Consider the following 21,699-nt stretch of genomic DNA (forward strand, 5'->3'; position numbering starts at 1 on the left):
GTTTTCTTGTGGCCCCCCCCCCCCAAAGACTTTTCAGACTTGATATACATTTCACAGATTTTTCCAAGGGCCACCAAAATCGGGAATCAGACTCAATCTTGACAGCATAGAATATTTGTTTTTTGTTTAGGTCACTCCATCTTCTTTTTGTTGTTTTATTGCAGGATGGAGATGCTCTAAACAAAAAATAAAATAGAGGAGCTTCTTAAAAACAAAACCAAAACAAGAGAAGACTACTTATCAAAAGCGTTATTTATTAAATTTGCAAGGTTTTATTATAGAATCGCTCGTTAATTGTCAAATTATTTCTTTTAAAGATAATCCCAAAACCAGTATTGGTGTGTTAATAGGCATACAAGGGATAAACATTTCTACTTTAAGCAACATTCTTTAAAACAAAATTGAATTTTCCCAAATGTTTAATTATATGTTCTTTAACTAATGTTTATTACATCAAGAAGAATTGGATAGTAATTACATATTTCGTTAGTTTTATAATATATTGAATTTTTTTATAAACACTATAAATCGGGGCTATATATTTTCTTAAAAAGCCCAATTTGATAGCGTTCCCAAGAAGAATTTGGCTGGCAAAAGCAGTGTCTATTGAGCAGTACAATTTGATACCAGTGAAACTTGATAAGCAAAACTTTCTCAAGCTGTTTCAGTGTACTTTCCTGGTTGGCAGCGCTAAAAAAAATGGTCCCATCTTAAACAAGACATTCTATTTGGAAAGTTAATTCATATCATCTTCCTAGATACAAACACCATCACCAAGGCACTATGTAAAAACATATAATCTATAGTAGTAATAACTAAATGAAGAATTGGTGCAAATAAACTACAAACAAGATAGCTGCCATGACATGTACAAAATAATGTATAAAATTACATCAAACCAAATTGTAATAGTTGCTACTGTATTGGACATAGGGTGTTGTCACAAGTCAACTTTCTAAACCAAATTGTAATAGTTGCTACTGTATTGGACATAGGGTGTTGTCACACGTCAACTTTCTAAACCAAATTGTAATAGTTGCTACTGTATTGGACATAGGGTGTTGTCACAAGTCAACTTTCTAAACCAAATTGTAATAGTTGCTACTGTATTGGACATAGGGCGTTGTCACAAGTCAACTTTCTAAACCAAATTGTAATAGTTGCTACTGTATTGGACATAGGGTGTTGTCACAAGTCAACTTTCTATATTTGTTTTTTCTTCTTCTAAACCCATTTCTTTTTTTATGTCCATGAAACTAAAGTGAGCTTTAACTTCCTTAGTCTGTTTCCTAGAATGAACCCAACACTATGTTAGTACCAGGAGTCCAGAAACATGACCACCATGGCTGAAGTTCTGAACCGATGCATCTAAATGAATGAACCTTCTCATATTCACCAGTATGGGGCATTTATTTTGAGTGCCCCTTAAACAGGGCAATGGATAACTGGCAAGATGAACACAATGTATTCATTGAAAAAATAGTACTAGTTTAATTCAAACGACAACAAAATCCAAACACAAGTCTTCCGACTGTTAATTATCAAATGGAAGCCTGAAAAACTCACAAACAAATAACTCAAAATGCTCCTCATACAACATTAGGGGCATAATTCCAAACCTTGGCTTCGGAACCAGCTTCAGGCTGAATTTGATGCTTGAAACACCATGCAAAATGCACACTGCTCAAAAATTGCTGATGTAGCCAAATCCAAGCCCAAGCCGGAGTTAAGCCCAAGCTTAAGTTTGGTAAAGGCCCCTGGTATTCAAATGAGGAGCACCAAGGCTAGTTTGGACAACTACATCCGTGCAACAAGTCTACAATTCTATCTATGACTGTACAGTTAAAGATTTGCTAACTCGAGCTAAAAGGTCTGCATAATGATTGATAATTTCAAAGTGATTTTTGGTTTAAGTTTGCAGGAATTGGGCTACATTTACAGCAAAATTTTAAACTCCTGTTCAGTTTCATTATATATACAAGCGGCAAACCAATCTAGTATTTTGTCATATCTCTTTAGAGACAATTACATGTTGACGCGAAAACCTGAACATTCAGAATGCTAACTCACATGTTGACTTGTTCATGGTTGTGGAAATTTTTACTTTTTTTTAAAGGTTAATCGCGTAGGAAAATATCTACTCTTCAGGAGCCTAGTCTAAAGATTCAATAATGGAATGCATTAATTGTTAATCGATTACTTTATATAATAGGCAAAAAATCCCAGCGCAGAAAAAAAAAATTGAAACTCATGAAAGTTGTTTCGAAAATTAAAAACAAAAACAAAATAGGGTTATAAATAACCTACAAATACAATATTAGTAACTCTAGCTAGAACGTTTTTGTTAAAGATGTTTTTCAACTTCTTATTTATTTGTTTTAATTTATTTATTTGTAAATATTTTCTAGTGGTAGATTTATTATGTTGTACATTACATCACTTGCTTTAGTGCTAAGGTAAAAACCAAATTAAATACACCTAGAGCGCAGTTTAATCTTGCATATTTATGTTTAATATTCATTGCTCGACTAATAATCCTTCATCTGGAGAGAATTTCGACCCAATAAAACGAAATTACCAACTGCTCCAAACAGTAATTTGAGCTGGGGGAGAAGGGTTTAGAAATAACTAAAGGTATCAATCCCACTTTATCAAAAGTTGTAACCCAACATGTACCCTGGTGCTTCACTGTATTCACTCCAAACCCAACATCCACCCTGGTGCTTCACTGTATTCACTCCACAACTAACACCCTTTAAGGCTTATCCTAAGATATCACTTGACACATCAACTTTATGGTGAAGGGGGGCCAGGGGTGCCTTGGGGGCGTACTTCCCAACTTGGGAGCTCCCCTCATGCCCCATCGCCTTTGGGTTTACAGTCTAGGGGATAGGTACTCTAGTACCTTGGCTGCTAAGTGCTAATCCATCTGGAGCACTGGATCACGTTACCCTTCCTTGGGGGTTGGGGGGACAATACACACCCCTCTGGAACTTGAGTAACATCCCCTCTCCAAGGATCTTAAGAACTGTACCCCTTGGTTAAAGTCCTTCACCGTTCTCTTTCCACAGGAAAGCGTTACTAAACAAACCTAAACAAAAACCAGCACACACAACAAAGGCCTACTGCTCTGTCTCTACTGTATATATATATATATATACTGAAATACCATCCAAATAGCAAAACATAAACTTGATTAATAAATCCATGTACGAAAAAATAGAGAGCTAAATAAAAAGGGTTACAACGTATTTATAATCGCTGATCGAAAAATGTTATAATCTATTATTAAACTAAATATATAAACTCATCATTATTATTTGTTTTCAATATCAAAAAAAAAGGAACTTTTCAATTATTAGTAGGTTGTTGTTCATGTCAAGTTTCACCACTCTTATTACCTTCACGATGTACGTAGTTTCACTTTAACTCCACTTTTACATTGACTACTCAGCTGATGTCTATAAAAACTAAAAAATCTCATACATTCACCTCCCTTTATCAAACAAAATTTGTCCTCAAATGAAGAAACCAAAATTTTTACCCTCCCAGTTTCTCCCCCCAGATTGTTTTTTGACCTATTACATCATCATTTGTAACTGTTACAAAACCTATTTATATACAAAATGCCATTGATTTTCAAATATTTATAGGCCCTTTTTCATGAAAGGTCTGAAGGTTATGGTTCTAAAACACAAAACAACCCTATGCGTCATAATTTGATGGTACTGTTAGTTGATCAAAAAAATTACACAGCTATCAGGTTTAAAATGTTGTCGTCACACTTTTCTCGAATTTTTATTTTATTTAAGAAATAAATGCCGGGACTAGAGCTACCATGCTTTCAATAAGGCTTTAGTGGAAACTAAAACAAGCCTAAGTTGATACAAACACCCTGCTGAAAATCAACGACTTCAAAAATAATTCGCAACCAAGTATGCAGGAAACATTCATCAAAATGGTTAACGCAAGCTAGTTCTAAAAGTAAAAACAACAAAATAAAGATTCAAACCCCAGAGAAATTTAAAGCTAATTTGAAAATTGATACTGAAATTAAAAAGCACTGCGTATTCAAAATAGTTTTTAAATTAATTTGTAATGTTGACATTTGTGACGATGTATGGATGACTATTCTAATTGTTAGTATTGGTGCCACAGACGATCTTACAACCTAAAAACACTTCTAGCATTGGCTTTACACCCTGAATCTTTTTTTGTTTGACTTGAAATAATAATCATGCCTAGACGCATGACTTACTCAATGTTCAATGCCAAGCTATCATTTGAACCCGTACCCATCTGGATGGTCCATGGTTAGGCACCGATTAAGTTGCATAATGGATTTGAGGATATCTTTTACTCCATGCCGTCTCCTGTGCCGTCTGGTGCATCGTCAGCCGAGCTGGTGCTCTCTACTGGTGCAGCCCGCCGGCTTCCACCGCCGTAACGACTTGGACGTGAAGATGCAGTATTCCTAAAACAGAGAAAAAACATTTGATTGCTGGGTGACAAATTATGTAATCTATCAAGCCGAAAATATGTACTGAGCTATCATGTTTTGTCCATGAGTAATAAATACAAGATAAGACATTCCATATTTACGAAAGAGCCACAGAGCCTGCAGCCGATTTCACGAAAAGCTAGGATTAATCCTAATTCGAGTTAGGAAGAGTAACCCGTCCTAACTAAGGATGGGTTCAATTCGTCCAACACATTTGGATACGGAACTGAACTCGTCCTAAGTCCCAAGATAATCCTAAGTTAGGAAAGCGTTTGGTGAAATCGTCGGCTGGACTCATTTACAGCTCTCTGGTCTGACTTAAGAGCAATTGAGTGTTTGATTTGTATCCCGATTGTAATACTTGGGCAAGACACTTAACGGCAACTGCGTCTTATTATACAGCAGTAAATAAGGCGGGGTCTACACGTTAAAACTGAGAATAACAAAAGGGATCCAATGGGTCTTTTAACAGAGCAAGAATTCCCTTGCCTTGCTTCTGTGTTCTAATGGGGACGTCGCTAAAAAAAAAATGTTTTTAAATCCAACTGAGGAGAGACCAAAGAGATGTCCTTGATTTACCGTGTCAACAGACATGTGAACAGAGATCCTTGAAACAAATAATGCATGCCCCTGTGGCTGCCAGTGCTACATACTCCTAAAGGAGTTGAAATGGTTCGAGGATGGATCAAGGTCCAAAGAACAGGGGTAGTAACAGTGTAAAGTGCTTTAGTACATGGTTTAATAGTGCCAAACTGACCTCATTTTGGATTTTAGCTGGTTGACCTCCCTCATGAGTGCCTCGTTCTGTTCAGTCTGCTCGTCTAGCTCTCGTTGGATCTTGCGTTTCTGGGCATTGATTCGTGTGCACTCATCCTCCGACTCATCCACCTGCCTCTTTAGTGACTTCAACTTGGCGTTGGACTTATCCACCTAAGGCAAGAACAAGGAAATTGATGGTTATTATTATTATTATTTTATTTCTCCCCAAAAGTTCATTAAAATTACACCAAAAGAGCTATAAAATAGATATGGAGGCGGCAAGACTAAGGAGAAAAATGTAATTAGTAAAAGGTACAGACACGTATTATACACAGGGTATAACAACTGTCCCAGGCAAAAACAAACGTGCACACATACATGCACGCTTATTTTGGGTGATAACCTTATTCTGGTAAGCATAATTATTTTGTGCTTAAGCAGCTCTATGAAATTGGGACCTGACTTGCTTTAAGTAATCTCTTACCTGTTCTTTGTACTGGTCTGCGTGGCGTCTCTCATCTTCCATCTGCATGCCCAGCTCCTTGGCCCTCTTCTCAGCTCGTCTTGCTGCTTTGGCAGCGGCACTGCGCTCCCTGTTCAAGAAAGAAGAAAAACAACAAAACCATTCAAGCAAAACACTTACACAATATGCATTTTGTATTTTTACATATCTTTTATATGTACATATTTATAAATATTTTTATCTGTTAACACGGCCTTCAATTTGGCCTCTGGCTGAACATTTTTATTATTACACCAATTCAAATTTAAATTTATCATATTAAAGTAAGTCTGATTAAGATCAAAAAAAGTTAAAAACTGTCAATCTTAAAGGCAGTGGACACTATTGGTAATTGTCAAAGACTAGCCTTCACAGTTGGTGTATCTCAACAAATGCATAAAATAAGAAACCTGTGAAAATTTTTGCTCAATCGATCGTCGAAGTTGCGAGATAATAATGAAAGAAAAAACACCATTGTCATATACGAAGTTGTGTGCTTTCTGATGCTTGATTTTGAGACCTCAAATTCTAAACTTGAGGTCTCGAAATCAAATTCGTGGAAAATTACTTCTTTCTCGAAATCTACGTCACTTTAGAGGGAGCTGTTTCTCACAATGTTATATACTATCAACCTCTTTCCATTACTCGTAATCAAGAAAGGTTTTATGATGATAATTATTTTGAGTAATTACCAATAGTGTCCACTGCCTTTAAGAGCTGTCAATCTTAAAAATGATTCTAGGTGGACAAAGACTTATTTACTAGAAGGGAATTTTCACCTGTGACCCCTGGGAATAATGTGCTGGTGCTTTACCAACTGAGCTAACTAGACATATGCAGGCGGTCTCCCTACATCAATTTTTATATTGCGCTTTACCACAGCCTGAAGGGCATATCAAATCGCTTCAACTGACGAGCGCATAAACATTCTTTGTTTGGGGCACCAGTCAAAAGTCATACACCCCATATACTGCCGTATAGCCAGAAACCCCGCACGGTTTACGATACAACCTGGGGAGCAGCATTGCAGGGAGGGGGGTCACCTTATAGGGGATGTGAATTCTAGAATGAAACTCTTTAATGTGGCCAACTTATAAACCACTGTTGATTTCTGAAGATAAACTGTGACGTCAATTTTGTTGTTTTGGGTGCAGAGTGCAGAGCTGCCAACATGTGAATCGTGTAATCAGGGAGATTTTGTAAAACAATCAGTGACATATTTAGAATTACATTCAGCCTATCGGGGAAAAAAGTATCCATAATTGGGGAGATTTTCAAATTTGTTCATCAGAGCATGGAAAGATTGGTTTATTTTCAGAGAACTTTCTGCAGAGTCAGGGAGAGTTTGCAAGTGATAAACAAAGTTTCAACTTACCTAGCCTCTGCCTCGAGCTGGTCATCCAGCTGACTTATCTTGCTCTCCATCTGGGCTATTGTTGCCTTGCTCTTCTTGGCCACAGTCATCTCAAGCTCTTGAAGTTTGGCTTTCAATTCCTTGTTCTAAATGTCATACAAGAGGTTTGAGATTTGAAAATACCTACTTGCAGGCCATTCATTTCAAGCTGTCATACAATAATACACTCAGGGTCAAATTTATTGGCTCTGCTTACCGTAAGCAAAGAATCAGCGCTTAAGGAAGCAGGGAACTCGGGGCTTAAGTCAAGCGTATTTCACAGGTCCAGGTAATTCTCAAGGATTAATATAGCTGGTCATAACCTAGATCCCACAGTACACTCACCTGTCTTTCTAGAAGCATCTTGGCATTCTCTAGACGTTGGGTGGTTGAATGCTCCGAGGCCAGCTCGTTGGTGAAAGTCTCAATCTGGCAAATCAAAGACAACAACAAAAATTATACAAAATCTGCGCAAATTTACAAATAACTTGCTCCTGTGTCTTAAAACAGTTCCTTGATGGGGTGGGGAGGGGGGGTCTGCAGGTTCCCCAGTGATCCTTCACTCTTCCGCTTACCCTTGTGGTGTCTCAATTTAACCTTCACAGTGATTGATCCCCTCTTTCCCTGTCACCCCCACCCCCTACCAGGGCTTGAAATTAACACTGGACCACAGACCCAAGGCCTGTGATTTCAGCATGTTCTGTAAACTTGTGTTTTTCTTTTTCAAGATAATACCTCACAGTGTAAATAACTTTGTGGGAAAAAAAAAAGGTTGACTGTTAATGTGATAACCATCTTTTAATTCTCTTTCAAGCATGTCGAAGTACACATACATATCTACACATAAAACAATTGAAATAGATCATCTCTTTGTGCTTGCTCAACTCATTCTGATTCTGTTCTTGTTAAATAAATGCTAGTCCAGTAAAAGTTCAGAGCTACAAGCCCTGCGGTCTTATGGATTTTTCCCTCCACATTCGAGCCCTACCTACGAGGAAAAATATCCCCCCCCCCAAAAAAAAAAAAAAAAAAAAAAAACCAACCTGAGCATTGCTCTTCCTCTCTTTGTCCATCAGGATCTCAACGTTGCTCTGTTCTTCCTCAAGCTCATCCTCCAGCTGGGAGATGCGTTGCTCCAGGCGTCTCTTATCTTCCACTAGGGAGTTACCCTTGCTCAGGTTGCTGTTGATCTCCTCTTGGAGCTCGTCCCGGTCTGCCTCCGCCTTGCGACGCTGGCGCTCAGATGTAGCCAGGTCCTGGAAAGGGCGAGTAAAAAAGGGATCGCTGTTGAATTTGTACTAAAATCATTGAAGTTGCTGATGGCCTTAGAGACCTTTTTTGCTGGGTGTACTACACACTAAACATTATACGTACTCATAGAGTGCACTGGTATAGTTGCGCAGCCCGGCTCGCTGCCATTTTGTTAGTTAAAAAAAACACATCGCATGGCATAGCGTGTATTGATTATACACTCACACCGGCGTGTACTTCATATTCAACATACAGTGATCGCCTTGCGCATCTCCTTACGGTCCCGTCGTGTTTGTACATGCAGCATCACCAGTGAGCCCTCTAGTACTTAAATATAACTCTATGTATGTAGTATACTTGGAAGTCCAAATACTAGACTTAGTCAGTACCTCCTGTGACTGCATGTGCTCTTGCTCCATTGTCTTGAGCTTGCGTTCTGCTTCACGGGCTGAGATGGCTAGATCATCACGACCCTGTCGAGCTTCGTCCAAGTCCTGTTGAAACTCCTTCATCTGGCTCTGTTGGGGGATAAAGAAAATAAAGTATGTTATAATAGTAATAATAGTGGCTTCTTATATAGCACGCATATCCGCCACTCAGTGATGCTCAAGGCGCTTTAACATACAGTATTTTCCCGCAAGGTATGTGAGACTATGTTTGAATTATGAGATCTACTCCTCTTACATAGCACCATGTAATGGTTTAATACAAGTTGCTGTGGTGCAATATGCTGCCAATCTAACCTGGAAAACCGGGGCAAACCCCTTCTCTTTTCCATAAGTGCACTGGGTTCTTTCACGTGCGCTATACAACACACGGGACCAACGGCTTTACATCCAATATGAAAGGACACAAGTTTCAAGACTGGGTTTCGAACCCACACTCTGCTGATCAGAGAGTTTGAATGAGGTGCTGCTTACCGCTCAGCAACGGCACTTCCAATGAGCTGGCTTCATAGTTAATATCTCCCATAGACATGAACTTGTCTCTTGTTTTTCTCTTATTTAGATGCACTTACCTCCCCTTCTTCTCTGTGAAACAACTACCGCACAATTTTACACACTTCTGCTTTGTGGATTTTTCTCAAAATTTGGAGCCTTCCACTTAAATTTTGTACTCTCAAACTAAATTTAATAGATGGAAATTGCATCGGGAATGACATACCTGTAGTTTACGGACTTGTCTGATGCTATCCTCTTTGACCTTGGCTGCTGCCTCGACCTGACCCTCTAGATCCTTCATATCCATCTCAAACTTCTTCTTAGCGTTGACTGCAGCTCCTCGCTGCTTGCGCTCCTCTTCAAGCTCAGCTTCCATCTCACGGAGCTACAGGAAACAGCAACATTAAGTTAGATCATTCTTAGCAATTGTGAATTGTATTTGGGGGGGGTTTTCAGTCCCTCTGACAGAATGGATTTTCCCTACTACAAGGTTTATCCTCCCACGTCTAAAACTGAAATTTCTTCATTTTCATCTTTTAACAAAAAGTTGGTGTGCGGTTTTTATTAGGATGCTTAGCTGACTAAATAATATTTAAAAAACTTGTTAACCCAGCCAACCCCCACCACCATGTTTACCCCTTGTTTTTTCTGTGTGCTTTGTGACTCTCTCTCTCACTCTCTATTCATGTATTTACACTTCACTGCTTTTGTAAAACTTAGTCATCTGTTCATGTTTGTTGTGTTGTCATTTAGCCTTCGAGAAAAACTCTGCTAGGGTTGAAACATCAGGCCAAAACGATTTCTTGCATTTATACCCTCGGTCCTTTTGCTCGATAAGTTTTTTGTAACAGCTAATTCTATTTTCTCTTAAATAACTCAGCTCTGCTGTTACCTGTCTGATGAGGCCACGTCTCTTCTCTTCCTGAGCCTCCTCCTTGCCCTGCACCTCCCTCTCAAAGTTAGCCTTCAGGGCTTGCATGTTGACCTCTAGACGCAGCTTGGCATCCTCCGTGGCCTGGAGCTCATCCTCAAGCTCCTCCATCTGGGTTCGCATCTCCTCGATCTGAGACTCCAGGTTCTTCTTGGACTTCTCCAATCCATGGACCTGGGTGGGGGGAGCGTACCAAAACAAAATTAAAACTTGTTGGGAAAACAAATCCGTATCAATATAGCTGTTCATGCATAGACACAGTGAAACCTCTCCCCACTGTCATTCTAAATGTCTACATTGAGTTGTTATTACACTACTTCACAAACAGGATTGTAGCTTAATTATTTTTAGTGGCAACAATAAATCAAATAGTTCACCAAGGGCGAGCGGATCAACAAAATTACCCTTGTTTATTAGGGGGCCATTATCGCTGAAGTGCAAGCTTCGGGTATATTGCAAGGTTTCCAAACTGTTTGTGTTATATCATTAGCTGTGTCTCAGACCAATGCACACTGGACAATATTTTGATTTATTCTATGGAAAATCTGTGCTGGGTGACACAATATGTTTTTGCTCAAGAGTGTTTGACAAAAATTGTGAGTCCTGGGCAGGCCTGCTCAGCACTGCCCATTGTGGCTACATCACTGTTCACAAAACCAATTCTGACACGGCTGAGAAACGCAAAATTTTAAGAACACACTTACATTCTTTCCTACGTCATCCTTAGAGGACATGACTTCTTCTAGCTCAGCGGCCTGAGATTTACGGATGCGCTCGCTGTCTGCCAGCTGATCCTGAAGCTCCTCAAGCTCTCTGTGCAAGGAGATCAACTATAGAGAAACATACAGAGCAATTAGAACCTATATAGGATTTGAGGCATTAGAACCTATATAGGATTTGAGTCTCCTGACGATGACTAGAGCAAGCTAGTCGAAACGTTGAGACCAATTTCAGAACTGACTCCGCAGCAGTACAGTTAATTACGATCCTATAAGCTAAAGTAGTAGTCCAGTCTAATTTCTATACCATCCGCCCTGGTAATAGTTAAAAAGCAGGACAGTTCTTTTCAGAACTGAGAAGTCTCCCGAACCTCCGATTATCTACTCCACGGCAGTAGAATAAAGCAAGACAGTTCCCTAAGAACAACTCTACCTGGCAAGTAGATACACACATGGTGTTACCGCAAACCAAATATACAATTAGAACCTACTGAAGAAATTACGAAAAATGTCGATGGAAAGGTACAACACTGTCCAATGAAACTGGTGCAAAACAGGCGTCAGAACCCACTGTGAAATATTGAAAGTCTACCCCGCAGTGATAGAGTAGTCTCCCAGATTCCCCAATAATACATTCTGCGGCAGTAGGCTACAAAGCCCGATGAGTTCTAGAAAGAACATAATCTGCGAGTAAGTATACACACGGTGTTACCACAACCATAACCAAAGATACCATTCTCAATTAAAACTAGACCCAACATCTCATGAGGGATAAAGCATAACCAAAGATACCATTCTCAATTAAAACTAGACCCAATATCTCATGAGGGATAAAGCATAACCAAAGATACCATTCTCAATTAAAACTAGACCCAACATCTCATGAGGGATAAAGCATAACCAAAGATACCATTCTCAATTAAAACTAGACCCAACATCTCATGAGGGATAAAGCATAACCAAAGATACCATTCTCAATTAAAACTAGACCCAATATCTCATGAGGGATAAAGCATAACCAAAGATACCATTCTCAATTAAAACTAGACCCAATATCTCATGAGGGATAAACCATAACCAAAGATACCATTCTCAATTAAAACTAGACCCAATATCTCATGAGGGATAAACCATAACCAAAGATACCATTCTCAATTAAAACTAGACCCAATATCTCATGAGGGATAAAGCATAACCAAGATACCATTCTCAATTAAAACTAGACCCAACATCTCATGAGGGATAAAGCATAACCAAAGATACCATTCTCAATTAAAACTAGACCCAATATCTCATGAGGGATAAACCATAACCAAAGATACCATTCTCAATTAAAACTAGACCCAATATCTCATGAGGGATAAACCATAACCAAAGATACCATTCTCAATTAAAACTAGACCCAATATCTCATGAGGGATAAAGCATAACCAAGATACCATTCTCAATTAAAACTAGACCCAATATCTCATGAGGGATAAAGCATAACCAAAGATACCATTCTCAATTAAAACTAGACCCAACATCTCATGAGGGATAAAGCATAACCAAAGATACCATTCTCAATTAAAACTAGACCCAATATCTCATGAGGGATAAAGCATAACCAAGATACCATTCTCAATTAAAACTAGACCCAATATCTCATGAGGGATAAAGCATAACCAAAGATACCATTCTCAATTAAAACTAGACCCAACATCTCATGAGGGATAAAGCATAACCAAGATACCATTCTCAATTAAAACTAGACCCAACATCTCATGAGGGATAAAGCATAACCAAGATACCATTCTCAATTAAAACTAGACCCAATATCTCATGAGGGATAAAGCATAACCAAGATACCATTCTCAATTAAAACTAGACCCAATATCTCATGAGGGATAAAGCATAACCAAAGATACCATTCTCAATTAAAACTAGACCCAACATCTCATGAGGGATAAAGCATAACCAAAGATACCATTCTCAATTAAAACTAGACCCAACATCTCATGAGGGATAAAGCATAACCAAAGATACCATTCTCAATTAAAACTAGACCCAATATCTCATGAGGGATAAAGCATAACCAAAGATACCATTCTCAATTAAAACTAGACCCAATATCTCATGAGGGATAAACCATAACCAAAGATACCATTCTCAATTAAAACTAGACCCAATATCTCATGAGGGATAAACCATAACCAAAGATACCATTCTCAATTAAAACTAGACCCAATATCTCATGAGGGATAAAGCATAACCAAGATACCATTCTCAATTAAAACTAGACCCAACATCTCATGAGGGATAAAGCATAACCAAAGATACCATTCTCAATTAAAACTAGACCCAATATCTCATGAGGGATAAACCATAACCAAAGATACCATTCTCAATTAAAACTAGACCCAATATCTCATGAGGGATAAACCATAACCAAAGATACCATTCTCAATTAAAACTAGACCCAATATCTCATGAGGGATAAAGCATAACCAAGATACCATTCTCAATTAAAACTAGACCCAATATCTCATGAGGGATAAAGCATAACCAAAGATACCATTCTCAATTAAAACTAGACCCAACATCTCATGAGGGATAAAGCATAACCAAAGATACCATTCTCAATTAAAACTAGACCCAATATCTCATGAGGGATAAAGCATAACCAAGATACCATTCTCAATTAAAACTAGACCCAATATCTCATGAGGGATAAAGCATAACCAAAGATACCATTCTCAATTAAAACTAGACCCAACATCTCATGAGGGATAAAGCATAACCAAGATACCAATCTCAATTAAAACTAGACCCAACATCTCATGAGGGATAAAGCATAACCAAGATACCATTCTCAATTAAAACTAGACCCAATATCTCATGAGGGATAAAGCATAACCAAGATACCATTCTCAATTAAAACTAGACCCAATATCTCATGAGGGATAAAGCATAACCAAAGATACCATTCTCAATTAAAACTAGACCCAACATCTCATGAGGGATAAAGCATAACCAAAGATACCATTCTCAATTAAAACTAGACCCAACATCTCATGAGGGATAAAGCATAACCAAAGATACCATTCTCAATTAAAACTAGACCCAACATCTCATGAGGGATAAAGCATAACCAAAGATACCATTCTCAATTAAAACTAGACCCAATATCTCATGAGGGATAAAGCATAACCAAAGATACCATTCTCAATTAAAACTAGACCCAATATCTCATGAGGGATAAAGCATAACCAAAGATACCATTCTCAATTAAAACTAGACCCAACATCTCATGAGGGATAAAGCATAACCAAAGATACCATTCTCAATTAAAACTAGACCCAATATCTCATGAGGGATAAAGCATAACCAAAGATACCATTCTCAATTAAAACTAGACCCAATATCTCATGAGGGATAAAGCATAACCAAAGATACCATTCTCAATTAAAACTAGACCCAACATCTCATGAGGGATAAAGCATAACCAAAGATACCATTCTCAATTAAAACTAGACCCAACGTCTCATGAGGGATAAAGCATAACCAAAGATACCATTCTCAATTAAAACTAGACCCAACATCTCATGAGGGATAAAGCAACCTGGCACCACTTTATCAAAGCTGCTTCTACTATTCCGTCCAAGAACGAAGAATGATGATGATGATGATGATGATGTAAACGCAAACCAAATATACACTGATACCTCACCATGTAATGCTTCAAATCCCATATTGACAATTTCGTACAACTCCTAAAAATCAAAGTGCTGAATAAATTTTTCATCCGGCATTAAATAAGTTTTAAAAAAATAAATAAATAAAAATCAACAAATAATATGTGATAATATTTAAAAGCCAAACCATAACATTGCTACTAAGCATTTGAAGTCGCTAGTTACATACCTTGGTCTCTTTCTCTCTCAGCTCTTTATCGGATTGATCTTTGTCCTGGCCAAGACGTTCCTTCTCAGCTCTCTCGTCGGCCAGCAGGGCGTCAAACTTCTTCTGCTTCTTCTCTAGGTTGTTGACGAGGGCACGCTCCTTCTCCATGTCAACGACGATGTCATCAAGCTTCAAGGCAAAACAGAGAGACAATTGAAAACATCTCTATACCACAAACTAAGATGACACTGGGAAACTGTTGATAGTATATTTTCAACAAAGTTTTTATTTTTGTTGAAATATCAGTATTATTAAAATACTATTTTGACATGGATATTGCCAATGTGACTTTTTTAATCACATGAAATATCAAAAATTCCTACTAAACATCCTTTGTCCTCGCCACCTTACTCCAATTGGTTCATAGCCACCAATTGTTTCTGAAATAAAAACTTTGATTGGCTGTTATTTTCCCGCTTCTTTCTGGATCTTTCCCTTAATCCCTTTCTCCTCTCTTTGTCTATAAATGGATATGTATTTGTTTGTACTTGTTTTATGCCTCTGAAGAAGGTCCGGTTTGGATCGAAAGCTAAGGCCATCTACCCTATTCATTAAATATCAAAAATTCTGATATATTTAAATTGTATCGAAAAATGTTTTTTATACTTGTGGCATGTGTATGTGGCTTTTTGTACTCCCCTTGTGTCTTCACACTCTCTATAGAGATTTTAAGAGAAGTTAATATCCGTGTGAGAACATTTGGGGGACATGATGTAACTCGTTCCAGTGTTGAGTTTCAACATTTTCTCAGTGCTTTCAAAATGGAAGGTTTTCCTCCTGAATAGTTTGAGCAAGTTAAAGGAATGACGTCTCATTATTTACCTCAGCCTGGAGACGTTTCTTGGTCTTCTCCAGTTTGTCGCTGCTGGTAAGGACCTCCTCCAGACGAGACTGGACTGCTTCCAGCTCTCGTTGGACTCGCCGTTGAGCCTCGTCAGATGCATCCATGGAAGACTGGTCCTCTTCGTGTCTCTTCTTGGCATCTTGAAGCTGAAAGATGAAGATAAACTTGTGATAATAGTCTTCAAGAAATCAGGTTTTAGGTTTATGGAGGCAATTTCTTCCCAGCCCCTGTTCATTGCCTTGGTGCCCCTTGTTTTCCCCTAGGTACCAGCCAAAACTATTTTCCCTCCATACGCCATTCTCAAACCTTGAATATTGCTCTTAAAGGGGCATCAAGAAGTCACAATGATTTTAGGTTTACGGAAGCAATTTTCTATCAAGCCCTGCTTGTTTATTGCCTTGGTGCCCCTTGTTTTCCCCTAGCTACCCGCCAAAACTATTTTCCTTGCAGGCGTCACTCTCAGGCCTTGAACTGCGCTCTTGAAGGGGTACAACAGTTTTCCTCTGGTAATGGGAGCTTCTATGGTGAAAATGTATGTTGTATTGAAACCTTGCAGAGGGCACCACAGCAGAAGCACAGGGCCCCACGGCAATGGCCGAGGGTGATTTGGGCTATTTCTTAGTGCAGCTCCTAATAATTTACCTGTTAGAAATATTTATGCACTAACAGGGCAATAGCATTGCAAACCATATCTCACTTCTTTTTTTTCAGAATGTAGAACAAAAATTAAAAGGACTGAAGTACACCAACTACCCCCATCGCTACCAGTCCGAACACATTTTCCTCCGAGAAGGCATTCCTACCTGGACCGTGAGATTGCTGACTTGGCGTTGAAGATTATTCTTGGCCTGTTCCTCCTCTTCAAGTTGCTCTTGAATCTGCTCCTTCTCCTCCTCGCTGGCACGGAGCTTGGAGCTAAGGTCCAACTTGTGTCGGGTCTCATCATTTAGATTTTCCTGTCATATTATCAAGACAGTAACGGTATTAATCCTTGCATGACATTTGGTCCTCGAAAAAAATAGGAAAGTTCTATCAAGTACAAGGGCTGACCTACATGTACATGGTGTTGGCTCTAAAGCACTTTTCAGACCTTGATAGTAAAAAAGAATTAAGATTTTTCCAAGGGCAAAACAATCAGAATACAGACTTAAGTAGGAAGTATACCGTAAACCATTGTCAATTGTGAACCCTAATCGCACTACCCAATTTCCAGGTATTAAAGACCACGGATCTCTGTTCTGTACATAAAAGTAAGGTCATAGATTGGTAAATACAAAAAATTTAAACATATCAACTTACTTGGTGAAAAGCACCATAGCTGTTGATAGTATAATCTATTTTTTTAAAAGGATTCCCTTCAAAGTAAACTGGTTTGGAAAATATTTCACGCCAAACACCGGAAACAACTCATGCATGAACTGTTTTATTTTTTTACTTCTGAGGGTTGGTGTCTGTTCACAAATGCTGCGTCCAACAACATAGTGGACATATGAACAGAGCTTGACCTATACAACAGAACAAATAAACAAAGCAAACAAACGAGCTAGGACAAAACAGTCTGGTAAATCATAACTAGACACTCATATAGGTGAAGGATGAAAATAAAGAAAAGGCTACTCAAGATAAATAGAGACAAGATGTTTGTTTTTTTGGTGAGAGTTCTTGAAGCTTACCTGGACCTCAGCAAGCTGTGCTACCAGAGAGTTGGATGATTTACTGGCCTGGGAAGACTTAACCTCAGATTGCTCCAACTGGACTGTCAATGACTCAATTTCAGTCTGGCAAATACAATCAAAAGGGAAAAATGTGAGTTAGATAATAATAAGAAGTTCTTATATAGCGCATCTGACAAAAACTGTAGCAATGCATTTTGCATCACTGCCCTGGTCATTGGGCCAATAACGTTCCTGTAATATTTCTCAGCCCCCTGGGGAGTGTACAGCCCTGGGCAACTGTAGCACTCCAAAGGCTTTTTCATACACAATATCAACCTCTACCCTTGCAGGTACCCATTTATACCCCTGGGTGAAGAGAAGCAATTATAGTAAAGCATCTTGCTCAAGGACACAAGTGTCATGATTCAAGATTCAAACCCACACGTTGATGACTTAATCACCAGAACTTGAATTCAATGCTCCATACCACCCGCCCCTTGTATGCAGTGAAATGTCACTTTGAATGCACAGTATATAGTTTCTGGAGTGCCAGTTCAGACATTTCCGTTCAACAATTTTCTGCTACTCAAAACTTGACCAGTCAAATCTGGTACATGTGCGATGTGGTATTCCGCCCGGTAACTTTATTTCACTAAGCAAATTGTATCATGCTTAGCTACTTATCGTTGGGGCCCCAGTGAGTGTATAAAAAAAAAATGATGTCCATACCTGCTGTTTGGTAGCTCTTTCTTGGAAGTCGTTACGGGCGCGCTCGGTCTCGGTCAGGCGTACATTCATCTCAGACAACTGAGCCTCCAGGTTCTTGCGTTTGCGTTCAGACTCTTGCTTGGCCTGGGCCATGGCCTTCTGGTCGTTGCTCAACTCTGCCGTGGCGGCCTCCATGGCGGTCTTGGTCTTCTCCAGAGCTGCTTTGCTCTACATGAGGAATGATTACAAAAGTGGAAGTTGAATCAATGCAGGGAAGATGACTTTTCATTTTCTATTTTTTTATTTTATTTTATTATATATTATAATTTGATGTATTTTTTTGACCTAGAACTTTGTTTGCTCGAGACCATTCAAATGAGTGATTTCAATCGGTATACTCACCCTCTTGAGCCCTTCACATTGTTCATTCAGCCCCTCCACCACCACGTTGTTCTTGTGACGTAGCTCAATGATGGTAGTCTCATGGGATTTGGTCTCATCCTCCAGGGCCTTGCGGAGTTCATTCAGCTCGGACTCGCGCTTGTTCCTCAGCTCCTGCTGGGTGGCGGTAGAGTCCATCGAGTCTTCCAACTCGGACTTGATGGCCTCCAGTTCCTGGGAGAAGGATTCAACAAATGTGATCAACATCAAGCTAAATGTGTCGTTTGTCGGAAACATCAGAATGGAGGAACAAGCCAAAACAGGCCAACAGGGGTGACATTTTCAAGAAATATTTTTGTTGTAAATTTAAAGGCCACAATATTTGTTTACATTGTATTGGCAACTTCCTTCCTAAAAAAAAAATTGGTTAAAATAGCATTGAAAGACAATATGTCAATGTGTTTTCAATAAACAATCTGACTCGAAATAAGTTTACAACGAATGTTGACAAGTACATTACAATAGCACTTTGTACAGCTCCACAGAAAAAATGTCATTTGTACCCAAAATTGTATTTTCTACAACTCCACAGACATCTTTTTATTTTGTTGTATGTATGTATGTACACAAATTCAACAAGCATGCTTTTAGGAGACCTCCTCCACTTAATCTATAATGTTTGTTTTTTCTCCAGTAATGTTATATTTTGTCATTTTAAACAATATAGTGGAAATAAATTGAGATGCAACTTACCTCATTCATATCTTTCTTTTGTTTCTCAGCCTTGGCTCTGGCTGCCCTCTCGGCTTCTAGATCTTCCTGGAGCTCAGAGCTTTGGGTCTGGAGTTCCCTCAGAGCTTTCTGGGCGGCGTTCTTGGCGGCCATTTCTTCATCGATTCTGTCGGTACAAGATACTCAAAATATTAGCCACAAGTTTCAACAGATTCAGAGAAAGCCACATTGTTGTATATTTGGTTTGCGTTATATTCTGCTATCGCAGAGTAGATTTTTTTCGGGGAATTCAGGAGACTTTGTAGTGAATTCCTTTTAAGAATAAATAAAGCCATCTAGGTGTGCAGAAGACGCACGATTTTGTTTCCTTCTTCATTTGAAAACCACTGAGGCGTAGCGACAAAGAGGGGTACAAAATAAAAGCTCACCCACTTCACCGTCACCTCTTGTCATAGAAGGTTCTCTTAAAGGGATTTTCGTACCAGTTCAAAATCTGTTTTCTAATTTTTTCCCCCCTTTTGTTACTTGTTTGTTTGTTTGTGAGTGCGTATATTATTGTATTAAATCATAAAAAAAAGTGTATAAAAAATTAACTTGATATGAATGACGCACCTTGCAAGAGCATAGTTCAACTCTTCCTCTTTCTTGGCCAGCTGGGCACGTAGTTCTTCCACCTGTGCCCGTAGCTCGTTCAGCTGCTCTCGTAGATCATTCAGGCTGGTCTCGTTCTTGCGCTTCACCTTCTCTAGATCACCACGGGACTAATGGATGGATAACAAACAACAATTTTAAAGGCACTGGACACTATTGGTAATCACTCTTTGCATAAAACCTTACTTGGTAACAAGCAATGGTTGATAGTATAAACCATTGTAAGAAACAGCTCCCTCTGGAGTAAAGTAGTTTACGAGAAAGAAGTAATTTTCAATGAATTTGATTTTGTGACCTCAGAATTAGATTTTGAGGTCTCGAAATCAAGCATCTGAAAGCACACAACTTCTTGTGACAAGGGCTTTTTTTCTTCCATTGTTATCTTGCAACTTCGACGACCAATTGAGCTCAAATTTTCACAGGTTTGTTATTTTATGCATATGTTGGGATACACCAAGTGAGAAGACTGGTCTTTGACAATTACCAAAAGTTTCCTGTGTCTTTAATCTAGTGTCTGGGATAGTCTGATCAGAGCAGGGCCAAGTTTCATAAAGAGGTGAAACAGAAAATACCGCTCGTAAACTTTCTTTGCTTAGCAAAGATTTAGTGGGGCACAAGACACAATAATGTTAGCTTAATATAATTTTGGCTCGTAACCTGTTTCTGCCAAGTGCTTTTAACTTTGCGAACCAGCACCCTTGAATGACATGGTTATTGTCATATACTGTGCGCTTTATAGGTGCTGTTTATTATTAATATTTGTGCAAGTACCTTTTCCTCCCGGCGTAGTTTGTCCTCCAGGTCACCGATGGTAGCTTCATGTCGTGACTTGAGTTTCATCAGACCCTTGCTCTTCTCTTCCTCTTCAACGAGGGTAGATTCAACGTCCGAAAGTCTCTCTTCAATTGATTTCTTCTCCTTGAACATCTGTATAAAAGAAAGGAAAGCAAAATAACATGTGAAATTTGTAAACCTTTTCTTAGTGTTATATGGGATTTGAGGAATTGCATGGTGAGGTATCAAGATATATTTGGTTTGCTGTAGCACCATGTGTGTATCTACTTGCTACATGTAGGAACATGTAGATTTGTTCTTTAGAGAACTGTCTTGCTTTATATTCCAACTATGCGGAAGGTAGATAATTGGCTGGGACTACTACGTAGCTTATAGAATCGTTATTAACTTCACTACAGCAGAGTGAGTTCTTAATGGGTCTCAATGTTTTTAGAAGCTTGCTCTAGTCATCATCAGGAGACTTCTTAGTGTTGCTATTGAGCAACAGAATGATTAAAATATCTGTATCAAGAATGGACAGAAAATTCAGACGTGGAAATTTTAAAGCTTTTTGTAGTTTGAATACTTCTTAGTTATTGAGCAACAACATGATTAAAGAGTTGTCAAGCCAATCAGTTGCTCATAATCTTCAAAATTTTCAAAATTAATTTAAGTCTTGTTTTACATTTTTCAGAGAACGGACACATTTATCATATCCGCATTTGTATCTGTTTGCTTGCAAAGACTTTCTATTAACAGGAGAAGGCACTAAGGGTTGACCGTTTTACCTTGCCGTGGTTATCATCCAGGATTGCCAGGTCTTCCTCTAGCTTCTTGACCTTAGCGTCCAGGCTGACTTTATCCAGCTGGAGCTTCTGTCGTTGAGCTTCTTCCTCTTCCAATCTGGCAAAGAATTTTTTAAAGAAAAATCATCAATAATGAGAAAGGTATGTTTAAACACTTCTACTGCCTGACCACTTAGTATCATCCATTGTGGTTTTAAATGAAAGATAAA

At 38.7% G+C, this 21,699-nt stretch overlaps 1 protein-coding gene across 4 annotated transcripts in view; it reads right to left on the minus strand.

Annotated features, from left to right (window-relative positions):
• Positions 1-234: 234 nt before the first annotated feature.
• The window catches only part of LOC117292299 (myosin-10-like), a 76,295-nt gene continuing 54,830 nt past the window's right edge, over positions 235-21,699 (minus strand). For all 4 annotated transcript variants that reach the window (XM_033774309.1, XM_033774308.1, XM_033774306.1 and 1 more), the window contains 20 exons: positions 21,473-21,587; positions 20,682-20,837; positions 19,872-20,020; positions 19,281-19,425; positions 18,549-18,761; positions 18,168-18,374; positions 17,457-17,561; positions 16,587-16,739; positions 15,762-15,929; positions 14,901-15,068; positions 10,983-11,108; positions 10,240-10,452; positions 9,571-9,732; positions 8,796-8,924; positions 8,199-8,411; positions 7,501-7,584; positions 7,138-7,262; positions 5,745-5,853; positions 5,259-5,431; positions 235-4,474 (listed from right to left, as the gene is read on the minus strand). In XM_033774309.1, coding sequence (XP_033630200.1) covers positions 4,357-4,474; positions 5,259-5,431; positions 5,745-5,853; positions 7,138-7,262; positions 7,501-7,584; positions 8,199-8,411; positions 8,796-8,924; positions 9,571-9,732; positions 10,240-10,452; positions 10,983-11,108; positions 14,901-15,068; positions 15,762-15,929; positions 16,587-16,739; positions 17,457-17,561; positions 18,168-18,374; positions 18,549-18,761; positions 19,281-19,425; positions 19,872-20,020; positions 20,682-20,837; positions 21,473-21,587 — 3,031 coding nt within the window. In that variant the 3' untranslated portion in view covers positions 235-4,356. The remainder of the gene's footprint in view (positions 4,475-5,258; positions 5,432-5,744; positions 5,854-7,137; positions 7,263-7,500; positions 7,585-8,198; positions 8,412-8,795; positions 8,925-9,570; positions 9,733-10,239; positions 10,453-10,982; positions 11,109-14,900; positions 15,069-15,761; positions 15,930-16,586; positions 16,740-17,456; positions 17,562-18,167; positions 18,375-18,548; positions 18,762-19,280; positions 19,426-19,871; positions 20,021-20,681; positions 20,838-21,472; positions 21,588-21,699) is intronic.

Source organism: Asterias rubens, chromosome 7 (genome assembly GCF_902459465.1).
Source record: "Asterias rubens chromosome 7, eAstRub1.3, whole genome shotgun sequence".
Taxonomy (NCBI): domain Eukaryota; kingdom Metazoa; phylum Echinodermata; class Asteroidea; order Forcipulatida; family Asteriidae; genus Asterias; species Asterias rubens.